The 21,914-nt window shown below is 41.7% G+C and overlaps 1 protein-coding gene across 7 annotated transcripts in view; it reads left to right on the top strand.

Annotated features, from left to right (window-relative positions):
- Positions 1–21,914, top strand: part of ppp1r13bb (protein phosphatase 1, regulatory subunit 13Bb) — a 79,773-nt gene that overhangs the window by 13,806 nt on the left and 44,053 nt on the right. For 4 of the 7 annotated variants that reach the window (XM_029733415.1, XM_029733413.1, XM_029733414.1 and 1 more), the window contains exons 1-4: positions 12,332–12,529; positions 15,220–15,367; positions 17,586–17,705; positions 21,292–21,362. In XM_029733415.1, coding sequence (XP_029589275.1) covers positions 12,347–12,529; positions 15,220–15,367; positions 17,586–17,705; positions 21,292–21,362 — 522 coding nt within the window. In that variant the 5' untranslated portion in view covers positions 12,332–12,346. Of the gene's footprint in view, positions 1–12,331; positions 12,530–15,219; positions 15,368–17,585; positions 17,706–21,291; positions 21,363–21,914 lie in introns of those variants that run through there. The other 3 variants (XM_029733418.1, XM_029733417.1, XM_029733416.1) reach the window with 1 other exon arrangement.

The raw sequence follows: 21,914 nt of genomic DNA, 5'->3' as shown, positions 1-21,914 counted from the left end.
CAGTCTACTCAGTAACACCCAGAGAACATTAGCGTCGTAGCTCTTATTGCGCGACTCTGAAACAACTGTGAATTGAGACACATTTATTGTCCTCCTACATGTATTGAATACTATTCATGAGGAAAAACAATACTGTGTGGATGTTTTTGAGTCTGATAACTGAGGAGGACATTGGGAAAAAATATCTTGGGTATTGAGTAGACTGATACCCCATTTCATTGATCCCCAATCCTTAGGTAAAGCTGTACTATGCAATATGAATGCCAATACACAATATAGGCTGACTGGGGAGGTAATTTCACACAGTCACAGTCCCGCGATAAGAGCTACAACGCTAATATTTGCGTAAACTCTAAACAGTTGTGTCCTGTGGGTTTCACCGAGTAGACTGATATCCCATTTCATTGCTTCACATTCGAAACTTGTTTAACATTATCTAGTCTAAATATGACATGATTCCTTCAATTGTAACCTTCCGCATCACTTTCAAAGAGGTAATTTTATTTTAAAGGCAAACCGCAAATTCCACTATTGTGCCTAATCTTTATTGTGGCTAGCTCTACAACACAACCCGGTGTGGTCGAGCCTCACTAGCCAGATGATGCTAGCTGGCTGCTTATAACGTTAGCTTTGGGCAACAGGGTTAAGTAACTGGCTAGCTATTTATTTTCATGAACTGAAGTTCAATTTCAATAGGTGAACAACAAGTGGCTACCTAGCTGATACTTACTCACAAGGATTCCAAAATCATTGCTAAAAATAATGAAAATGACTGCAGTTTCTACTGGTCATTGTTTTCAGACTGGTTGCATTGGTGCTAGCTAGGTACCAAACTAAAGCTAGCTACCCCAGAAGTTGCGGTCGAACAAATTATGCTTTATTACCAACGCGGTATTGTGAACACATCGTTGTAAGAAAAGTTGTCCTGTTAAATTTCAAGTGCCGCTATCCTTACAGTGATCACATTTACAGGTACTATATGAGATAGTTAAGCAGGATATGAGCTACATCTTATTCTAGGTCAGCTGTTGACATGCACCTTTTGATATCCCGCTCACGAGTATCCCTGTATCAGGAATAAAAATGAATGTTTCTAATTTAAATTCATATGGGTTAAATGGAATAGTAACTGAATTCTGGATGCTGACTGTAGGACTATAACCGCTCACATGTAGCATTATATATTATGAACTCCTGCAGAATTATGCAGTTCTTGCAGTAAAACTATACACCAAATGTAAATTTTTCAACATCTCTTGAATAAATGCGCCTGTACCGTGATATCTTTGACACTGTTATGCAAGCAGATAGTATTTCAACCACAAATTATGCACCCAAGACAAACTGAAGTCTTATCAGAAACGTGTTTTGTCAATTTCTCAGCTTTTCATTTCCTTAAAGCCGGTCAAACGGATGACATTTGGACATTTTGCATGGAAACAATCTTTCCAATGTTTTCTGGAGTTATTGCCTTTACTTCCCTGCCCATTCCTTAAACATCCTCTCTCTGCGAGGTTGGGGCATAGCTGAAGTGAAACAGACAACTTTACCGGTGTTAACTAGATTACTAATGCATGCGTTAAGTCGATTTAAGACCTTATTCTGCTGAGCACTGCTTTATTTAGTATTTTAGGGCAGTGTTTCCCAACCTTGGTCCCCAACAGTACACATTTTTATTGTAACTCTGGACAAGCACACCAGATTCAACTTGTCAACTAATCATCAATCCTTTCAATGAAATTGAATGAGGTGTGTTTGCCAAGAGCTACAACAAAACTGTGTACTGTTGGGGGTACTCGAGGACCAGAGTTGGGGGAAACACTGTTCTTGGGCCAAAAGTATTTTTTTGTAACCAACTTTTTATTTAGTTATATTTTATTTTTCAGAGGGGGTTAGAGGTAATAAAAGAAAAAGAAAGAACATTCGTGTAAAGATCACACCGACTCAGTCCCCATCCTCCCTCCCCACCCGCAAACCATGCTTCCCACCTTGCTTAACCTGAAGAAAGCATGCCTCCCACCCTTTCCTATCCCACCCAGCAACTGAGGTTGTTTATCAGTCCCCGTCCCAACCATTCATCTCCTGAGTCTCCCCTTAGATTCTACAAAATCCCCCTGCCGTAGGGCAACAAGTTATGACAAGAGAAGAAGCATGTATCTAACTATAGTTGACAAACAAATAGCCTACCAAATGTCAGAAATTATAAACAGACATTTATCTAAATTAGGGGTGCAAGTAGCCTAAGCCAGTAGGCTGTATGGTCCAGTACGGAGTATCAGCTAAAATATTATAATGGTGGATTGAACTGCGCAGGTAGCCTACTTTTTGAAGTGATTTGTTTGAAAATCAGATGAAAACATCACACAACACCCATGATATGTGAAACTGAGCAAGCGCAGATCACAAAAAATCAACAGTAAACGGGTAAGATGTTTACATGCCAGAGTATCCCGTCTAAGATCAGCATATCCCAGGCATCTTATCTGGGTTACTCAAACAGGATACAAGCATTTTTGGGTTATTGTAAATGGGATATGTTTATGCATCAACTTAAAAACAGAATATTTGAGTATCTCGAATAAAAACGGGATATTGGTGTGCATGTAAACGTGGTCAATGTGAAAGAGGGTGATGGCCAGTGGCGTTGCACCGAGCAGAGGTTACAGAAAGCCTAGTGTGTTGTGAGTGAATAAGAGCATATAGTGAGTGGTCTTACAGAGGGTGCAGCAGGATGGACATGTAGGCAGTGCTGGGAGGTTCCTCCCCCCAGTGTCCTCAATGGGGGAGTTGAGTGACTGCGGCGCTGGCCCAGGCAGACGTTTGTGCCCCACGGCGCCACCGGACCATCAGTGTCAAACAGCCAGTCGACCGGAGAGCAGCCCTGTGCCTTTCCTCGCCTCATCTCGCGTGACTCCCTTAGCCAATAACACACGGGCAGGAATGGCTAATGTACTGTTGTCAGGGGGACTCCGGAGGAGATAGTCAAGCGCCATCTACCGTTTCTCACAAGCACAACCCAATCTTACATATAAATATATTACATAACATCCTCTTCCTGGATGGGCCTATGGCTGTTTATAGGAGCATCAATTAGCTCTTTCAGAGCTGCACTGACTCAAGGTCTGGAATGAAACGGACTTGATGGCAGCCCAGCACTTTCTTTCCCCTGAATTGACCCTGAAAGGATGAAAAGAGTCAGCTAGCTGTTGATTTATTCAAAAGACCTCGTATACCTGTGCGCGCTCTGTTTCTTTCCCTCTCTTTTTGCGTAGTTCATTACATATTCATTTTTTTTCCCCTTAATGCACTCTTCTAAATTGTCATGTTTGATATGGAGAAGCTTTTCAAATGTGGCCCCGTCGTTACAGCTTTGAATCATGGTGGAGAGATGCCCTCCTGTGAGTGTACATTCATTTTTGGACTTATAAATTCATGCCATATTAATTATTGAACATTGATTGAACATTGATTCTTATTGATTCTTGAACATTAACTTCTCAGATCTCAGACTGCCACTTCAAAGGTAGATTCAGCAACATGACATCATCATAGACATACGGAATAACTTCCCACTTAAAGTCAGTTCCATGTTGTGACAGTCACTACCCACTTGATATTTGTAAGTACAGTCCATTATTACTATGCATACTTCCTTTCTTATTACTTCTATTTAGTGATGCACCGATATGACTTTTTTGGCCGATACCGATATCAGATATTTTCCTTGCCAAAAAAATGATACCGATATTTAACATTTTAGCGGCCTTTTAAGCATTCTAGTACAGTTAAATAGTTAGACCGCTGCGTCCGTGTGTGTGTGTTATTCAAAACCTATTTCTTTCGCTTTACTTGTTGTGCTGTTTAGCTGTTCATTTTTTTCCGGTCATTTCATTCTCAACCAGGATTTCTATGCCGTTTGGGTCTTTGGCGTTTTTAAATAACGCTATTTGATGTGCCAAATAAGCTTGTTGACCGATCAGGACCTGAACATGACTGCGCGTCACATAATTTAACGCGTTCATTAATTTTTTACGTAGTTATTACAGTTATTACACGTTGATTACACTATCACTCGTATGTCACAACGACTCATCGATATGTATGCTATGATGCTGGTAAAGTTGTCTCGCACACCTACAGTGCTGGTCATAAAAAAAAAGAAGCTAGCTTGCTCATGGATGTAACCAATGTTCTTCCCCAAAAACATAGCAAAACGACATCTGTTTCCGAAGCTATAGTTAGCTAGCTAACAATATAGCTAGGTGTCACCTAAATAACCCTAATTTATAATACAGTTAATATTTGATTAATGGTGGTTGGACCAATCTATGTGAAGCTATCCACAATAAGGATTAGCCACAACAGTGGAATTTGCGGGTAGCCTTCAAAATAAAAGTGTGGCATAATTCTACTATTTGTATTAATTTGCATCACAGTCAATGACATACTTTTATTTTGAAGGCAAACCGCAAATTCCACTTGTGCCTAACCCTTATTGTGGCTTGCTTCACAACACACAACCTGGTACGGTCGAGCCTCACTAGCCAGATGAAGCTAGCTGGCTGCTTATTGCTTTAGGCAACAGGGTTAAGTAGCTGGCTAGCTATTTATTTTCATGAACTGAAGTTCAATTTCAATAGGCGAACAACAAGTGGCTACCTAGCTAATACTTACGCACAAGGATTCCTAAATCATTGCTAAGAATAATGAAAATGACTGCAGTTTCTACTGGTCATTGTTTTCAGGCTGGTTGTATTAGTACTAGCTAGGTACCAAGCTAAAGCTAACTTCCCCAGAACTTGCGTTCGAACAAATTATGCTTTATTACCAATGCGGTATTGTAAACACATCGTTCGTGGCCGGTGTTTGTTTGTTTGCAGACTTTTTTGTACAGCTTTGACAGTGCTACTGTATCTTTTTTGACACGCAAAGACCCAAATGGCGTTCTATAGTATGTATGTCGTGAAGCTAATAGCAGTGACGCTACTACTGTGTAACTCCGGTAGGGCAACATCTGAAAAATAGCGCACTTGGTCGTGTGTACCGGATGTTCGACCAGTCGGCGAAAGCCGCCATCACCCACGACAGAGAACGGTTCTTTGTCAAGGGCAATGAATTTCATTATCTTGGCTTTAATGCATTTCGCTTATGAGCTGAAATGTTGTTACTCTTTCAAATGACTGCTTGACTTGTTGACGGCTTCATTCCACACAGCAGACAATGTGGGCTAGGTTAGGAATGCTGTGTTGCACGTGTAGCGCAACATCTTACGTGGCGTCATGTACCTACGTTATATAGGTATGCACGGTATCTTTGACATCGGTTTTTAACATCGGCGTTAAACTAGACATCGGGCCAACACCGATGTTGGCATTTTAGCTAATTTCGGCCGATTTCGAAATGTTCACTGATATATCGTGCATCCCTACTTCTATTACTTGTTATTTTTGACTTGACTCTTTATTGTTATTGACTGATGTATTGCATTGTGGTAGCAAGCTAGCTGTGTTGTTGTCTTAGGTCTCTCTTGTGTGTTTTGTCCAACATTTTTAATCCCAGCCCCCGCAGGAGGCCTTTTGCCTCTTGGTAGGCCTTCAATGTAAATAAGAATTTGTTCTTAATTGACTTGCCTAGTAAAGTAAAATAATTTATTTATATATATATATATATATATTAGTTTTAAAGCACATAAGCAATTCGCTGTACCTTTTTATACCTGCTGTAAAATGTATGTGACGAATACAATTTGATCTAATGGTAACCAAATCTTCCAAGGCTGCCTTTGTTGGCTCTATCGAATGTGGCAGTGGGCAAATTGGTTGAAGCTAATAATGACTGGTCTTGGCAGATTTGGCTACTGTTAACGTACAGTGCCTTCGGAAAGTATTCAGACCCCTTGACTTTTTCCACATTTTGTTACATTACAGCCTTATTCTAAAATTGATTAAATAAAATGTTTTTCAAATCTTTACAATCTACACACTACCCCATAATGGCAAAACGAAAACAGGCTTTTTTAAAAGTGTATTAAATTAAACATTTTTACATAAGTATTCAGACCCTTTTCTATGAGATTTGAAATTGAACTCGGGTGCATCCTGTTTCCATTGATCATCCTTGTTGTTTCTACAACTTGATTGATTGGAGTCCACCTGTGATAAATTCAATTGATTGGACCTGATTTGGAAAGGCACACAGCTGTCTAGATGAGGTCCCACAGTTGACAGTGCATGTCAGAGCAAAAACCAAGCCATGAGGTAGAAGGAATTGTCAGTAGAGCTCGAGACGACAGGATTATGTCGAGGCACAGATCTGGGGAAGGTTACCAAAAAATGCAGAGCTGCAGAGCATTGACGATCCCCAAGAACACAGTGGCCTCCATCATTCTTAAATGGAAGAAGTTTGGAACCACCAAGACTTCCTAGAGCTGGCCAAACTGAGCAATCTGGGAGAAGGGCCTTGTTCAGGGAGGTGACCAAGATTCCGATGGTCACTCTGACAGAGCTCCAGAGTCTATGGAGATGGGAGAACTTCCAGAAGGACAACCATCTCTGCAGCACTCCACCAATCAGGCCTTTATGGTAGAGTGACCAGACGTAAGCCACTCCTCAGCCCGCTTGGAGTTTGCCAAAAGGCACCTAATGACTCTGACCATGAGAAACAAGATTCTCTGGTCGGATGAAACCAAGATGGAACTCTTTGGCCTGAATGCCAAGCGTCAAGTCTGGAGGAAACCTGGCTTTCCTTACGGTGAAGCCCATGCTGTGGGGATGTTTTTCAGTGGCAGGGACTGGCAAAGTGGGATACCTAGCCTTTTGTACAACTGAATGCAGTCAACTGAAATATGTGTACATCATTTAACCCAACCCCTCTGATTCCAAGAGGTGCGGGGGACTGCCGACATTCACGTCTTTGGCGCCCGGGAACAGTGGGTTAATTGCGTTGCTCAGGGACAGACGGCAGATTTTTACCTTGTCAGCTCGGGGATTCGATCCAGCAACCTTTCGGCTACTGGCCCAACGCTCTAATCACTAGGCTACCTGCCACCCTACTAGTCAGTATCGACGCAAAGATGAATGTCAAAGTACAGAAAAATTCTTAATGAAAACCTGCTCCAGAGCGCTCAGGACCTCAGACTGGGGGCGAATGACCATAAGCACACAGCCAAGACAACGCAGGAGTGGTTTCGGGACAAGACTCTGAATGTCTTTGAGTGGGCCAGCCAGAGCCCGAACTAGAACTCGATCGAACATTTCTGGAGAGACCTAAAAATAGCTGTGCAGCAACGCTCCCTATCCAACTTGACAGTGCTTGAGAGGATGTGCCGAGAAGAATGGGAGAAACTCCCCAAACACTTGTGTGCCAAGCTTGTAGTGTCATACCCAAGAAGACTTGATGCTGTAATCACTGCCAAAGGTGCTTCAACAAAGTACTGAGTAAAGGGTCTGAATACTTATGTAAAAGTGATATTTCAGTTTTTATTTATTTATATAAATTAGCAAGAATTGAAAAAAATATATAATTTTTGTTTTGTCATTATGGGGTATTGTGTGTGATTGATTAGAAGAATAACAATTTTATAAATTTTAGAATAAGGCTGTAACAAAATGTGGAAAAGTAGTCTAGGGGCTTGAATAATTTCCGAAGGCGCTGTCAATACTGATTTCTCTCGGAGTCTACTTTTTACAGTGAAGTATAGGGCCTATCCTAAATGAGCAGAACACTTGTTGCAGTTAACATTTTTTTAACTTCCGTGTGATAGGTGGGTGATTCCTAATGAAACTAGAATAGAAATACTAACTGTTGATCTATATGTGGGGCAAACTTAATCTTGATGTCATTTGAAACCTTATTGTGTGCTCTTAAATGAGTAATACATTTAATTATGCACAATGTAAATGTACATTCTTATATGATTTAAAAAAATCCTCAGTAGGCATGTGGCCACGCCACAAAATGCTTGTGAAATCCGGGCCCAAACAGTGGAATTGAAGCTGCAGCCACAGAGGACAGACTGGTCTGATGCCGCATATCATCTACATAGTGTTTTATTCTCTCATCCTTGCCACTTAATTGTGGCCATTTTAGAGCTATTTGAATGAAAACTTTATACATATTTAACACTGACACAATACCTGAAACTAATTTTAAGTTATGTCTGGTTAATCCCTCTTATTTCTGACTTTTCACTCAACAGTCAGTCTTGGTGACATAGGTATATGGAATCCAAGGCCATACCCCATGCACTTTAAGGCTTTGTCCCATAAGGGGCACAACTGGGCATTATCACAGTGCATGAAGGAGGGTTCCTTTTGCCCATTCACATCGCTAACACACATCTTGTGACAAACCCATCCTACGGAAATTGAAGTAAAATATTTGAAAAACTTTAAATTGTATACCTTTTCCCTTCTCTGACATTCTGCCCAATATTTGAAATCTGTAATATACAAACATGTATCTGCTTGTACAGAGCATGGTAGTGAAAAGGAATCTTCCAAAACATTGTTGCCTTTTGACATAATAGCAAGACCTAGTGTTGACACAGCTTTTAAGTTGCGTATATCTCTTTATGTCATTATCACACTGTTTATTCTTATTCCCCATTTCTTAAATGACAAAAAATTACAGAATCATATCTTTGTCAATGGAGAGACTCTTGGGTTATTTTATGTATTAACGATCACACTGCCCTAGAATGGTGTAGAATTGGAACGATGCCCTGAATATCTGTATCATAGGCTCGTTTTGGGGGGTGGGGGGGATAAACATATAAAGGTTCAAAGGGAGCAGTCAAACCTAATTTCCAACGTAACCAATCTCTCTTCTACCTCTCCTGCAGTGCTTTGCCATTTTGGATAGCTCGAAAGTCACATTGTACAGTTCTACATCTGGGATTCCTAACCCTCTTTCTTTAGGGGCATGTATTTTCTGCATACTGATACATGGTCTTTTCCACTCCCATATAAAATATTTAATAATACTATTATACTGCTTAAAAATGTATGGAATGCATGTCGGTAGTATCATTGAAATATACAGTTGAAGTCAGAAGTTTCCATACACCTTAGCCAAATACATTTAAACTCAGTTTTTCACAATTCCTGACATTTAATCCTTGTAAAAATTCCCTGTTTTCGGTCAGTTAAGATCACCACTTTATTTTAAGAATGTGAAATGTCAGAATAATAGTAGAGTGATTTATTTCAGCTTTAATTTCTTTCATCACATTCTCAGTGGGTCAAACGTTTACATACACTCAATTAGTATTTGGTAGCATTGCCTTTAAATTTAACTTGAGTCAAATGTTTCGGGGAGCCTTCCACAAGCTTCCCACAATAAGTTGGGTGAATTTTGGCCCATTCCTCCTGACAGAGCTAGTGTAACTGAGTCAGGTTTGTAGGCCTTGCTTGCACGTGCTTTTTCAGTTCTGCCCACACATTTTCTATGGGATTGAGGTCAGGGCTTTGTGATTGCCACCACTCCAATACCTTGACTTTGTTGTCCTTAAGCCATTTTGCCACAACTTTGGATGTATGCTTGGGGTCATTGTCCATTTGGAACCCATTTGCGACCAAGCTTTAACTTTCTCTTTAACTGTCTCTTGATGTTGCTTCAATATATCCACATAATTTTCCTTTTTCATGATGCCATCTATTTTGTGAAGTGCACCAGTCCCTCCTGCAGCAAAGCACCCCCACAACATGATGCTGCCACCCCCGTGCTTCACGGTTGGGATGGTGTTCTTCGGCTTGCAAGCCTCCCCCTTTTTCCTCCAAACATAACAATGGTCATTATGGCCAAACAGTTCTATTTTTGTTGCATCAGATCAGGGGACATTTCTCCAAAAAGTACAATCTTTGTCCCCATGTGCAGTTGCAAACCGTAGTCTGGCTTTTTTGTGGCGGTTTTGGAGCAGTGGCTTCTTCCTTGCTGAGCGGCCTTTCAGGTTATGGCGATATAGGACTTGTTTTACTGTGGATATAAATACCTTTGTACCTGTTTCCTCCAGCATCTTCACAAGGTCCTTTGCTGTTGTTCTGGGATTGATTTGCACTTTTCGCAGAAAAGTACTTTAATCTCTAAGCGACAGAATGCGTCTCCTTCCTGAGCGGTATGACGGCTGCGTGGTCCCATGGTGTTTATACTTGCGAACTATTGTTTGTACAGATGAATGTGGTACCTTCAGGCGTTTGGAAATTGCTCCCAAGGAAGTTACCAGACTTGTGGAGGTCTACAATTCTTTTTGAGGTCTTGGCTGATTTCTTTTGATTTTCCCATGATGTCAAGCAAAGAGGCACCTCCAATTGACTCAAATTATGTCAATTAGCCTATCAGAAGCTTCTAAAGCCATGACATCATTTTCTGGAATTTTCCAAGCTGTTTAAAGGCACAGTCAACTTAGTGCATGTAAACTTCTGACCCACTGGAATTGTGATACAGTGAAATAAATTCCAACAATTGTTGGAAAAATTACTTGTGTCATGCACAAAGTAGATGTCCTAACCGACTTGTGAAAACTATAGTTTAACAAGAAATTTGTGGAGTGTTTGAAAAACGAGTTTTAATGACTCGCACCTAAGTGTATGTAAACTTCCGACATCAACTGTAGTTAAACTTAGGAACAAGCATAATTTTAATTGTATACATATTTCCCCGTAAACTAAGATTTAACAACTTCCATTTTTTGGAGGACTGGAATATTGATATCCATTATCTTATCTAACTCTGTCAATAGAATGCCCAGATCATTTATACTCCAATGCTTCTACTTGAAATTAAAAGGGGAAACCATGGCTGATGGATTTTATTGTAGAGACTGGCATAGCAGCAGGTTTATGCCAATTAACCTTGAATCCAGAAATATATATCTTGATCTCTATCAACTAAATATTGGGGTTTACTGTATAAGCACTAAACGGATGAGGAATGATGCAACTAATGTTTAACATTGCATGGTGATACAGTAAGTAGTAGGTGTCTTTTTTATGGGGCAATTCATCATATGTAGAACCTGGCTGGTTGGCAGACGAAAAGAAAATGACCCTTTTTTGAAAGTCTTTTCATTAAAGTGGGAGCTTATTTGGGAGCTAGAACTAACTTCCTTGGTGATTTATTATTTAAGTTTGCACTTGGATATTTCAAGGGCTATATATCACTTGAAATATTGTGGTAGTGTTTAATCTAAAAATACAATGTTTGGGAGCCTGACCATAGAAGCCTAGTGGTGGAAAGGGTTTTTCTTAAATAATGATGACCGTTACCCTATACGAGTGATAATGGCTATTGTGGTAATGTTGACAGTTTTTGCTTCAGTCAATTGAGATGGGCCCAAGGCCACGATTTGAAAAGCACGTCTGTTATATAGCCTAATGAATGTATTCCCCATACAAATTCACGGAATCTATCCTCGATAAGGATTTATTTCAAGTTCGTTAATCAGATATCCAACTCGCTCACATAATTGACTTAGGCCTATTTACAATTAAATGTTTCCAACCCTGGAGCTGACATACTCCTGGCTCCACGTTCTGAAAAATAGATTACTATTTACACATGCACACTAAAGTGACCATTGTCCTAGATTATGCTGTAACTGTTGAAAAGTACAGTACCTTAACTGGTTAAATCCAGTGTTGTCATTGTAGCAATAAATGGCTTTCTAAATCTTTCTTTGTTTTGTTTTTCTCATGTTGTTTTGAGGCGTCCACACTCCTTGCTATGGATATGAATGTGATTAGAGTGGTCAGAATTGATGACCATGTGAATCCTTCAACTGGGGAGCAGGCATGGCATGCATCTCCCTCCCTCCTCTCTCTCCCTCTCTTTCTCGCTCGCTCTCCCTCGTTTTCTCCCTCTCTCTCCACTTCCACTGCCCATTCATTCGCAAATCGCGATACATCTATGCTCTCCAGAGACGGGGGATTGCTTGCTGGAAGCAGTGGTTAAAACAATCCCAGAGAGGGACTTACTTGAGCCGTCACCGTCTTGAAGCGATGCCAGGGTTGGATCCTCTATCTGTCAGTCACAGCAAGGCCCGCCCACACTCATTGGCAGTGTGTCATCGGTGCTAGACTCACCAGTGTGCCCCAGGGAGACTTGCTCAGGAGGGGGGCTTGCGGATGCACCCCTCCCTCTCTCGCTCTCTCTCTCTGTCTCTCTTTCTCATCCCTTGGTGCTCACACAACAAGCAAGGCTCACTCCTCCAAAGACTCCTCCGCAGGGCTCCTTTCGCTACTGCGTACCCTGACGCTTGCCTAGCGTTTATTATTCATACTGTTTACTTGAGTGTGTTTTGGAGTCTTCAGTGGCAGGGCGATAAGACGCGGCGGGGGGGGGGAGCATAATGAAGAAGTTTGTGACCATAGTGCTCCGCGGCCTGGTCAGCCTCTCGAAGGACCGTACCTGGGTGAAGGAGCGCCACCGGCCGGGGAAGAAGGAAGGCCGGAGGAGAAGGACAGCAGTTAAAGGGGGAAGTGCCCCGGGCAGAAACGGCAACTATGGGAGGGTGGTTAGTATTCCTCTTGAGGTGAGATCTGTCTTGCTCAAGTTTTAATTCAAGGGTGGTTTACTCTCATTGTCTCACGCCAGCGTTGGTCGTTTACGAGGTGAAATTGTCTCGGCTAAATCTTTACAACAGCCTTTGCTGTTTTCAGTTTTGCCTGCCCGTGCCAGGTCCTTGTCGATATGCTTGTTGCTTTCTCTATATTGCCCTGTGAGAACTCTTTTTGTCATCCATCTAACCTTTGTTTTGCAGCAACGCTATTGGTGACCCATGTCAATGCTGGGGCAGAGGCCATTGATTGGTCTAACTAGCACTTCCGTGGTTCCTGTGTTTTGGCAGAAGTGTCGGCATTTTGGCATTTTTTGGAAGAAGGTCATATGTTTGCATAAAAATCCCATGGCATGACAGAAATGCTGACCTTTGTGAATTTCATATTTTTGAATATAATAATATGCCATTTAGTGGACACATTTTTCCAAAGCGACTTAGTAATGCGTGCATACATTTTACGTGTAGGTGTCCCCGGGAATCAAACCCACAACCCTGGCGATTCAAGCACCATACTCTACCAACTGAGCCAGACAGGACAATTCTTTTATTTTTTTAAACCTTTTTTTGTCAAAACAATATTTGTGTGTGAGCATGTTGCTTTGGAGATGAGCCTCCCCTGTCTTGGAATGATGTGATTGAGTGGATAGTTGGTAATTCTTCATTGTGTTGACTGCTGACCCTGAGTGTGCTGCTGGCCATTGCCACCATTTGCCATAGAGCTTGTTTATTGCCATATGCACATACTTAGATCTTCGCATCTGAAATGTAGGCTACTGGTTGCAGTATACTATAATAAATCAGAGCCTATTCATTTTAGGAAGAGCATTCAATACCAACAAATCATTTCACCAGTTTTTTTTTTTCCTGGTAGGTTTTGGCAAGATCATTGGTTTCTTGCATTATCCGTCATGGTCCAATAGGCTTTGTTTTAGTGCACTTAAAAAAATTGCTTGGTATTGCGATTATGATTTCATCTGATATATTGATGTTGAGGTGGATCTTAATGGAGGGATTCTGCAGGGAGACAAGGGGCTTTGAAGCTCTGCGCTCTGAATTTTCTCATGTCCAGTGTTGGCAGTGGTAATCTTTGTTCATCCCTGTTTTCCCGATTTTAATCTCATCAGAAGAGGGCGAACACTGCCTACCACTTTCCTGGCGCCCGCTCCCCTGAATTAGGCATTTACTTAGAAAATGATGTTATCCTCTCTTGTTTCATTTGGAAAATAAGAAAGCACAGGACGAAGATACGTTCATTGGTATGGGATTGCCTGTTGGTGCTCATTGTGGAAACTGGTCTTGGTTGGTGTGATTGGCGCTCTACATTTGCATCATGTTTGGGTTTGTCTACCCCCCTTCTGTGGAAAAGAAGGCCAATGATTTCTCTCTTACCCCCTGCTGCTCTCTTGGTGGAATCTATTGCTCTATCCCAAATCGACCCATAGCAAGACCCCCTATGGACTTTGGAGATATGAAAGGATTGAATGGATATAATCAATAGGGTAATGGCTCCACGTTTCCCCCAGATTGGCCATGTGGAATTTTCATCCATATTTCTTTAATTTATAAAATCTTGTCTGACTGCCCAAAACTGCAGTGGGGCTAGGGGTCAGTGTGGGATTGGGTGTAATGTGTGCTACAGTGTTAGCTGCAATCAGAAGGGAATGCCACTCATTCTAATTTCATAGAGATTTTGGTTCATTGTTGCCGAGGCAAGATCAGCCGTGGGAAGTGTGAAGGACTGTCCATTGTGACTGATGCAGGCTATGCTGTTAGGATAGAAGTGGAGGTATCTTGAACGTGTTATTAATTATGTTCTATCAGTAATTAGCTTTCTCCATCTCTGCTTTGAGCGTTGGACTGAATCAAGTGTGTGCATAGAGTTTTGGGGGGACTCTTGTGGCAAACGCTGACAGTCTTTGATGGGTAACACTTGATGTCACATTAAAACCTGTGAGTGCTACGATAAGAAGGAAAGAAAGAAGGGAGGGAGGGAGGAATTGTCCAGCCAATATGTGGAAAAAAATATGTTTGGGGCCATAGATAAATGCTTTCTGGCAGCTGTTTTTCTGTTTCTCTATGGATGAAAGTTATAATGATCATCACCACACCATTGAGTTAACCCATGTACACTGCTGATTCAGTAGGGGTAGTATTATCAGATGTCAATGCACCTATGAGGAACTGATGTCAGTCTGTGGTATTCCACAAACCTCTGTGACGTTTACCATAAAGAGCTCCACCAAACCTTTTCACTCACATTCCACAGCAGTGTGTGCTGAGGATACACGCAACTCGAGCTACAGCCAGGACACATGGTTGGTCGTGGCTTGATTGTTCAATACGCAAAGCAGAGAGCGAGAAAGCTTATTATTGATAGATGGCTGAAAACGTCATTGAAAATCCACGTCAATCGCTTTTGGTAGCTATTTATCATTGCTAGCTAACTGAAGGCACTGAAACCATTGAGCAAATGAAGCACGTGTAGTTTGGATTGGCAAAGGGTAGCTAACGTTTAGCCAAAGTGTTTATGCTAAATTTTGACCCTAGATCTGTTTTAGGTGTTGGGGGAGCAAAACCTGTCCCGTGACTTAAATGTACTACTGCTTACTCAACGTAACCAATAGCAGGGGATATAACTGCCTCCCTCCCTCTCTCCTGCTCAGATGATCCTGACAGTGTACCTAAGTGATGGGGAACAGGCACTGACCGAGGTGCCCATCACCCCTGAGACGTCATGCCGCGACGTGGTCGAGTTCTGCAAGGAGCCAGGCGAGAGCGGCTGCCACCTTGCCGAAGTGTGGCGAGGCAACGGTAAGAGAGTGACGCCGTCTCGAATCTCCTCCTCAAGCACCACCTTACCCTAGCCTCTAGTGCAGGTATACTTCAATCTTGACCTAGAGTCCAGTTCCACTGCTCATTTTCATTCTTGCTATTTAGTCAGATACTGGCTTGAGTAACAGCCTGCTCATATGTTGGCTCGTCAGGACTTGAAGTGCACTTCCAACTAGACTAGGTCAGTGTTGAAATGGAGACTTTTTGATCAACCACTTTACCTGAACTGCATGTTGACAACTCTCATTACCACACAAATTGTGAAGGAGTTGTGTGCTTTGAGACCCTAACAATGCTCTGTGTGCATCCCAAATGGCTCTCTTCCCTATATAGTGCACTGCTTTTACTAAGGCCCAAAGAGCTCTGGTCGTGGACTAAATAGGGAATAGGGTGTTGTTTGGGATACATGCTTTCTCTGCTTAGGCTGCATTCAGACTTGAGCATGAATAAGTATGTAGCACACAGTCAGCTCCAATTTGTAATAAGCTTTGTGAAAGGAAACAATTATGTATATACACAAACAGCGGAAGTGTGGTCTTCTGCGTCGGAGAGCTTTTCAGAGCCGTACATACCAGTCAAACTACGGTAATAACTAGTTCTCGTGTGAGAAACAACCGTGAAACTACCGCTGGAGACAAGTGGATCTTTGAGTAGTCAGATGTGCACTATAAGGGACAACTCAATTTTTGAGGGAATTGTCAATTGTATGTGGCCTATGCCAGTTGCAGGAGTAATGGCCAGTTCATTTTACTTGTAGTTAGACAAAATGCTTGAATTATGGAAACAAATTAACTTCTAGTTGATTGCAAGCCCATTCATGCAAAGCTTGAAGGTACTGTGCACTTGACCTATAGCGGCCTCACTAAATAAGTAGACACCACAAATGGGCATCCAAACAGTAATATAAAGCATACATAATATTAGATATGTGAAAAGAACATTTATTTTTGAAAATGATCTAAAAATGAATGTTTGACAAATAATCAAATTCCACATGGTTTTGAAAACGTATTTTTTTAATGTGTGTGCCATAAAACTGTCCGTAACCTCCACTGTACTGGGTAATCGCATACAAAAATACTGATTTGCCACAGATCTCTCCCCAAAGGAGAACAGCTTACACACACAGAGGAGTTGTATTGTCAGGAGCTAGCCAAATGGGGTTACGTAACAGGGCTAATAAACACGCTGGCTGGATGTCATGTTTATCTCAAGGAGTGGTCCCTCTCAGCAAAACACTGATGACACTGGTGTGTCAGCTAGAACTCTGGTGAGAGAAGCAATCATGACGTGTGTGTGTGTGTGTGTGTGTGTGTGTGTGTGTGTGTGTGTGTGTGTGTGTGTGTGCGCGCGCGCACTCTGACAGCGGGGTGTGTCCGCTGTCTGCATTTAATGTCTGAAGAGACAGTCTGCATCCCAAATGGCACCCTGTCCCCTATATACTACACTGCTTTTGCCATTTGGGACGCAGCCAAAGACTGATGAAAAGCACAGCCGGAACTATCTAGTCTTCATCAGAGCTCAAGTTTTTGGAGGGGAGGGGGGAGCGGCCACGCTGCCCTTCTTCCTTTCTGCCTGTGTGAGGCGTCTGGCTCAGCTGTAATGGGAACGAATGGGGCCAGCAGTCGGCATGAGTCTGCCTCAAGCGGAGGAGCTCACTTAAGTGCTTTTAAAGCTCCTGCTTTGGTACAGTCACTCTGCTCAACCAGGAGAACTCTGCTTTCTACTGGTTATAGTGCCATCACTGTCATGGTAAAGAATGTTATGGGGTGGGCTAAGATCCCCCTGCCTCTCTCTCTCTGAATCGCTCTCTTTCTCTCTTTGTTCCTTTCCTTCTCGCTGTCCCTCACAGTCCCTGGGCTAGTATGTGTCAAGCATCTCAGAGTAGGAATGCTGATTTAGGGTAACTTTTGCCTTTTAGATCACAATAAATATTACATGGACAGGGGGGACCTGATCCGATATCAGCACTCCTACTCTGAGACGCTGGATAAGCAGATTATAGACTAGTCATTCAGACAGCTATGAGCCACCTGCTTCTGCCTTTTCCTGTTTTTAAATTCTCTCTCAAATTCAGAAGGCTTTATTGCCATGGAAAGTGCTACCACATACATTGCATACAAGCAAACATATAGGAATGAAATAAATCAATGATGGCTGAAATAAACAATTCTCTCTGTCCCCCCCATACCCCTAGAACGAGCAATCCCCTTTGAGCACATGATGTATGAGCACCTGCAGAAGTGGGGACCCCGAAAACAAGAGGTCAAGTTCTTTCTCCGGCACGAGGACTCACCCACCGAAAGCAGTGATCAAGGTGGGTGTAATAGTAACCCCTTTGCTGTCTGTAACTGACACACACACACACACACACACACACACACACACACACACACACACACACACACACACACACACACACACACACACGCACAGGCAAACGCGCGCACACAGGCAAACAAAGGCAAGCGCACACAGTGCTTTCAGAAAGTATTCACACCCTTGGACTTCTTCTAAATGTTGTGTTACTGCCTGAATTTAAAATGGATTAAATTGAGATTGTGTCACTAGCCTATTCACAATACCCAATAATGTCCGTGGACATTTTTACAAAAATAAATAAATGAAAAGCTGAAATGCCTTGAGAGTCAATAAATATTCAAGCCCTAAATAGACTAAATAAGTTAGTGGAGTATAAATGTGCTTAACAAGTCACATAATAAGTTGCATGGACTCTGTGTGCAATAGTAGTGTTTAACATGATCTTTGAATGACTAACACATCTCTGTACCCCACACATACAATTATCTGTTTGGTCCCTCCATCACTGAATTTCAAACTCAGATTCAGCCAGAAAGACCAGGGAGGTTTTCCAATGCCTCGCAAAGAAGGGCAGCTATTGGTAGATGGGTAAAAAAAATAAGCAGACATTGAATATCCTTTTGAGCATGGTGAAGTTATTAATGACACTTTGGATGGTGTATCAATACACCCAGTCACTACAAAGATACAGGCGTTGTTCCGAACTCAGTTGCTAGAGAGGAAGGAAACTGCTCAGCGATGGTGACTTTAAAACAGTTACAGAGTTTAATAGTTGTGATAGAAGAAAAATGAGGATGGATCAACAACATTGTAGTTACTCCACAATAGTAACCTTATTGACAGTGAAAAGAAAGAAGCCTGTACAGAATACAAATATTCCAAAATATGCATCCTGTTTGCAACAAGGCACTAAAGTAACACTGCAAAAAATGTGGCAAAGCAATTCACTTTTGTCCTGAATGCAAAGTGTTTAGGGCAAATTCAATACAACACATTACTAAGTACCACTCTACAGATTTTCAAGCATAGCTGTGGCTGCATCATGTTAGGGGTATGCTTGTAACCGTTAAGGACTGGGAAGTTTTCAGGATAAAATAATGGGCAGTTTTTTCTGGGTAAGTTCTTCGAGACTTACCCAGAAAAACTGACAGCTGTAATTGCCAAAGTTGCTTCTACAAAATATTGACTCGGGGGTGTGAAAACTTTTATAAATGTGATATTTCTGTATTTTGAATTCAGGCTGTAATAGAACAACGCTTTGAATAAGTCAAGGGGTATGAACACTTTCTGCAGGCATTGTAACTGTATACATCTACACTGGTCACAAATGATAAATAATAGGCCCACTGTAATTTTGCCACTGGAAAGGGGGCTTTCTGCCCCTGAGCATGTTTTATTGCCGTTATGCTTCAACTGCCACGCGTTGAAATGCCATGAGTGTTAATAGGAATTGCGTTGGAACACCAATGCAAGCATGTTACCTCTCTCCTCTACCCTTAATTAACCTTTCATCGTTTCTTTGCATCTTCTCTCCTCCCTTCTTAAAATGTATTGGAGAAGAATGTCCGTGGGCAGGGTCTTTGCTGAGAAGGATGCGCGGAATCTGGGAATTAATTGAATTGAGCCCCTCAATCGTCTCTTTTTTTTCCCTGTGTCCTGGTTTGGAGATGACCTAATACAGAAGCATGTCTATTCTACGCAATATATTCCCAAATAAATGTATTCTCAAATATGACATTTTCTCTGTTATGCAGTGTGCACTGAACTGACAGTAATGATTGTTGCTGACACTTCGATGTTCAGATGAAGTGAGTTAAATAGTCTATAATGCACACCACCGCGGTGCTCAACTCAAATAGCTGTTTGTAGCTTCAAGGAAAGTATCACTCAGGATGCAACTTTCCGTGCTAAAACGACTATTTTTGCCATATAATGTTAATAAAACAACCCTATAGTAGAATAGTTTACCTATTTACCTAGTCGGCTGGTTGTGTGCTCTATGCGAGAGAAATATTCTTCTCCAGGCGCTTTCAAGTTGCGAGAGCCATAGTGAGGGAAATGTATTCTGACAAGCAGTCAATGCACAATAAATCTTAATACAAACTCGGAAAACACTTTTGAAAGCAGTTTGGTCTTTTCATATTTATTTGTTATTGTTTTTTGTTTGTTGCTAATAGCACATCCTGATTAATATAGACCATGGATATTCAAGTCTTACCCAATGAGGTCCGGACCCTACTGGTTTTCTTTTCTAGTTGGTAATTAATTTCACCCACCTGGTGTCCCAGGTCTAAATCAGTCCCTGATTAGAGGGGAATGATGAAAAACGCAGTTGAACTGATTTTGAGGTCCAGAGTTGAGTTTAAGGGATGTAGACCAGGCTATAAGCATGGTCCAATATGCAGAAAATAATTGTACCATAAGTTTTACCAATATGTTATTTGGCTCATTTCTGGAGGTGGAAATTATATTTTAGATGGTGTCAGCATTTTTAAAATTCATTTTGGGTTATAGTGTCCTTTAAAAAAAAAAAAAGTAAAGCTTCTCAGTCCTTCGGAATAAAAATTATCCCAGGGTGGACCCAGACCCCCTAATCAAGGGGACTGGAATTGGTTAAACTCGCAGTTTAATACAAGATGATCCTATTTCCCTAAAAGGGGAGATTAACTTGGCCCCAGACAATCGATCGGAGATCGACTTAAGTTTCAGTCACAGGATTTTTTGTTACTTTTACCCCTGTGTACTCACTTGTCCTCTCTCATCACTCTTTCTCGGTCTGGGCTCAGTGAGGTGGAATATGATGGTGTCTTCAGTGGAGAGAGTCAACCCTCCACTGGGCGGGAACACAAAGACACAGAGCACCCCCCCCACACACACAGAGAAGTGGCCCCAGTCCATCACATGCCAGCTCTTACTTACTCACTCACACTTATTATTTATCATCTGCATACTTAATAAGACCCATTTCAGCAGAAGAGGGTTCTCTGTTTATTAGTATTTACTTGCAAATTAAGAGTTGTGTCCCTGAGAGGGGTTCCTGTCTGACAAAACCAGTCAGACTAGCAGCAATGGAAAATTGTAAAAACACATACAATGACAGTCGCATTGAGACCTCGCTGCACACCCAAAACCCATCTTACCCGTGGGTGTGTGTTTGCAGATATACTGTCTAGTGCAGGGGTCTCAAACTTATTTTCCCCGCGGGCTGCATTTGTTCTTCACTGAGGTCCGCACTTAATATTGATAATTTCCTCGCCTTAAAAATAATAAGTAAAATAGTTTTCTATACATCACTTTTAGAATTTTAGGCTTCCTGACTGTCTAGCTTTCGTTTCAATGACTGTTAGCAAGCTGTAGAGAGTGAAGAGACTGGACATGTAGGTCCATTATCATTTCTACAGTTTGTTTGTTTTTACTCATTTCCATGTCTTGAGATCTACATGAATTTGTATTTTTTACAACAAAAAATAAATGATACCACTGGCTCGCCGGTGGTTAAATGAGTTTTTTGGGGCCAGATTGAATGATTTGTTTGACACGTGGTCTAGAGTGTACTCAGTGTTTGTGCTTTCCCCCTGCAGGGAGCCAGCAATCTCAAGAGCAGGCCAACCGTAGAAGTGGAAGCGGTGGGGAAAAGCACAATGAGAATGGGGTAAGAACACACACTGTATCTGAGTCTTACAAAACAGTCTAACACACATTATGCACCTAAATGATACACACTCATATTTTGATATGTTTGGGGTTGTGCCATAGTGAGACTGCTCCGCTCTTTTGATATATAAAAAAAAAAATACTTGTGGTATATTATTTCAATACCTCAAAAATGGCCTTTGTTAACCCAATAGAGAGAATGTGGAGAAGTCCTTGTCCAATAGAAAATGTCCCTACCCATATCCATTGGCTTTATCCCTATTCAATCTCCTCCCTCCGAACCTCCCTGAGGACCTTCGAACACAGTGGTACACCATATGTGTCTGATTCGGAGCCACGCCTCGCAGTCGTGTGATTCGCTAAGATCAAATAATAACAAATACTTCAGTTCATTCCCTACCTCTGTTCACTCCCACAGAGGCCAGCTTTGATTCATTGATATGCCAGGATTATATGCGTTATGCTCAATTAACCTGGGGATGAGGTTAGGCCCTCACTGTGCCAGTGTTTCACAAAATCAGTGTGTCAATGACATTTTGCGTGCTCCAGT

This window comes from Salmo trutta, chromosome 35, assembly GCF_901001165.1.
Source record: "Salmo trutta chromosome 35, fSalTru1.1, whole genome shotgun sequence".
NCBI lineage: Eukaryota > Metazoa > Chordata > Actinopteri > Salmoniformes > Salmonidae > Salmo > Salmo trutta.
Note: the sequence above shows the minus strand (reverse complement) of the source record. Positions and strands in the feature narration are given on the sequence as shown.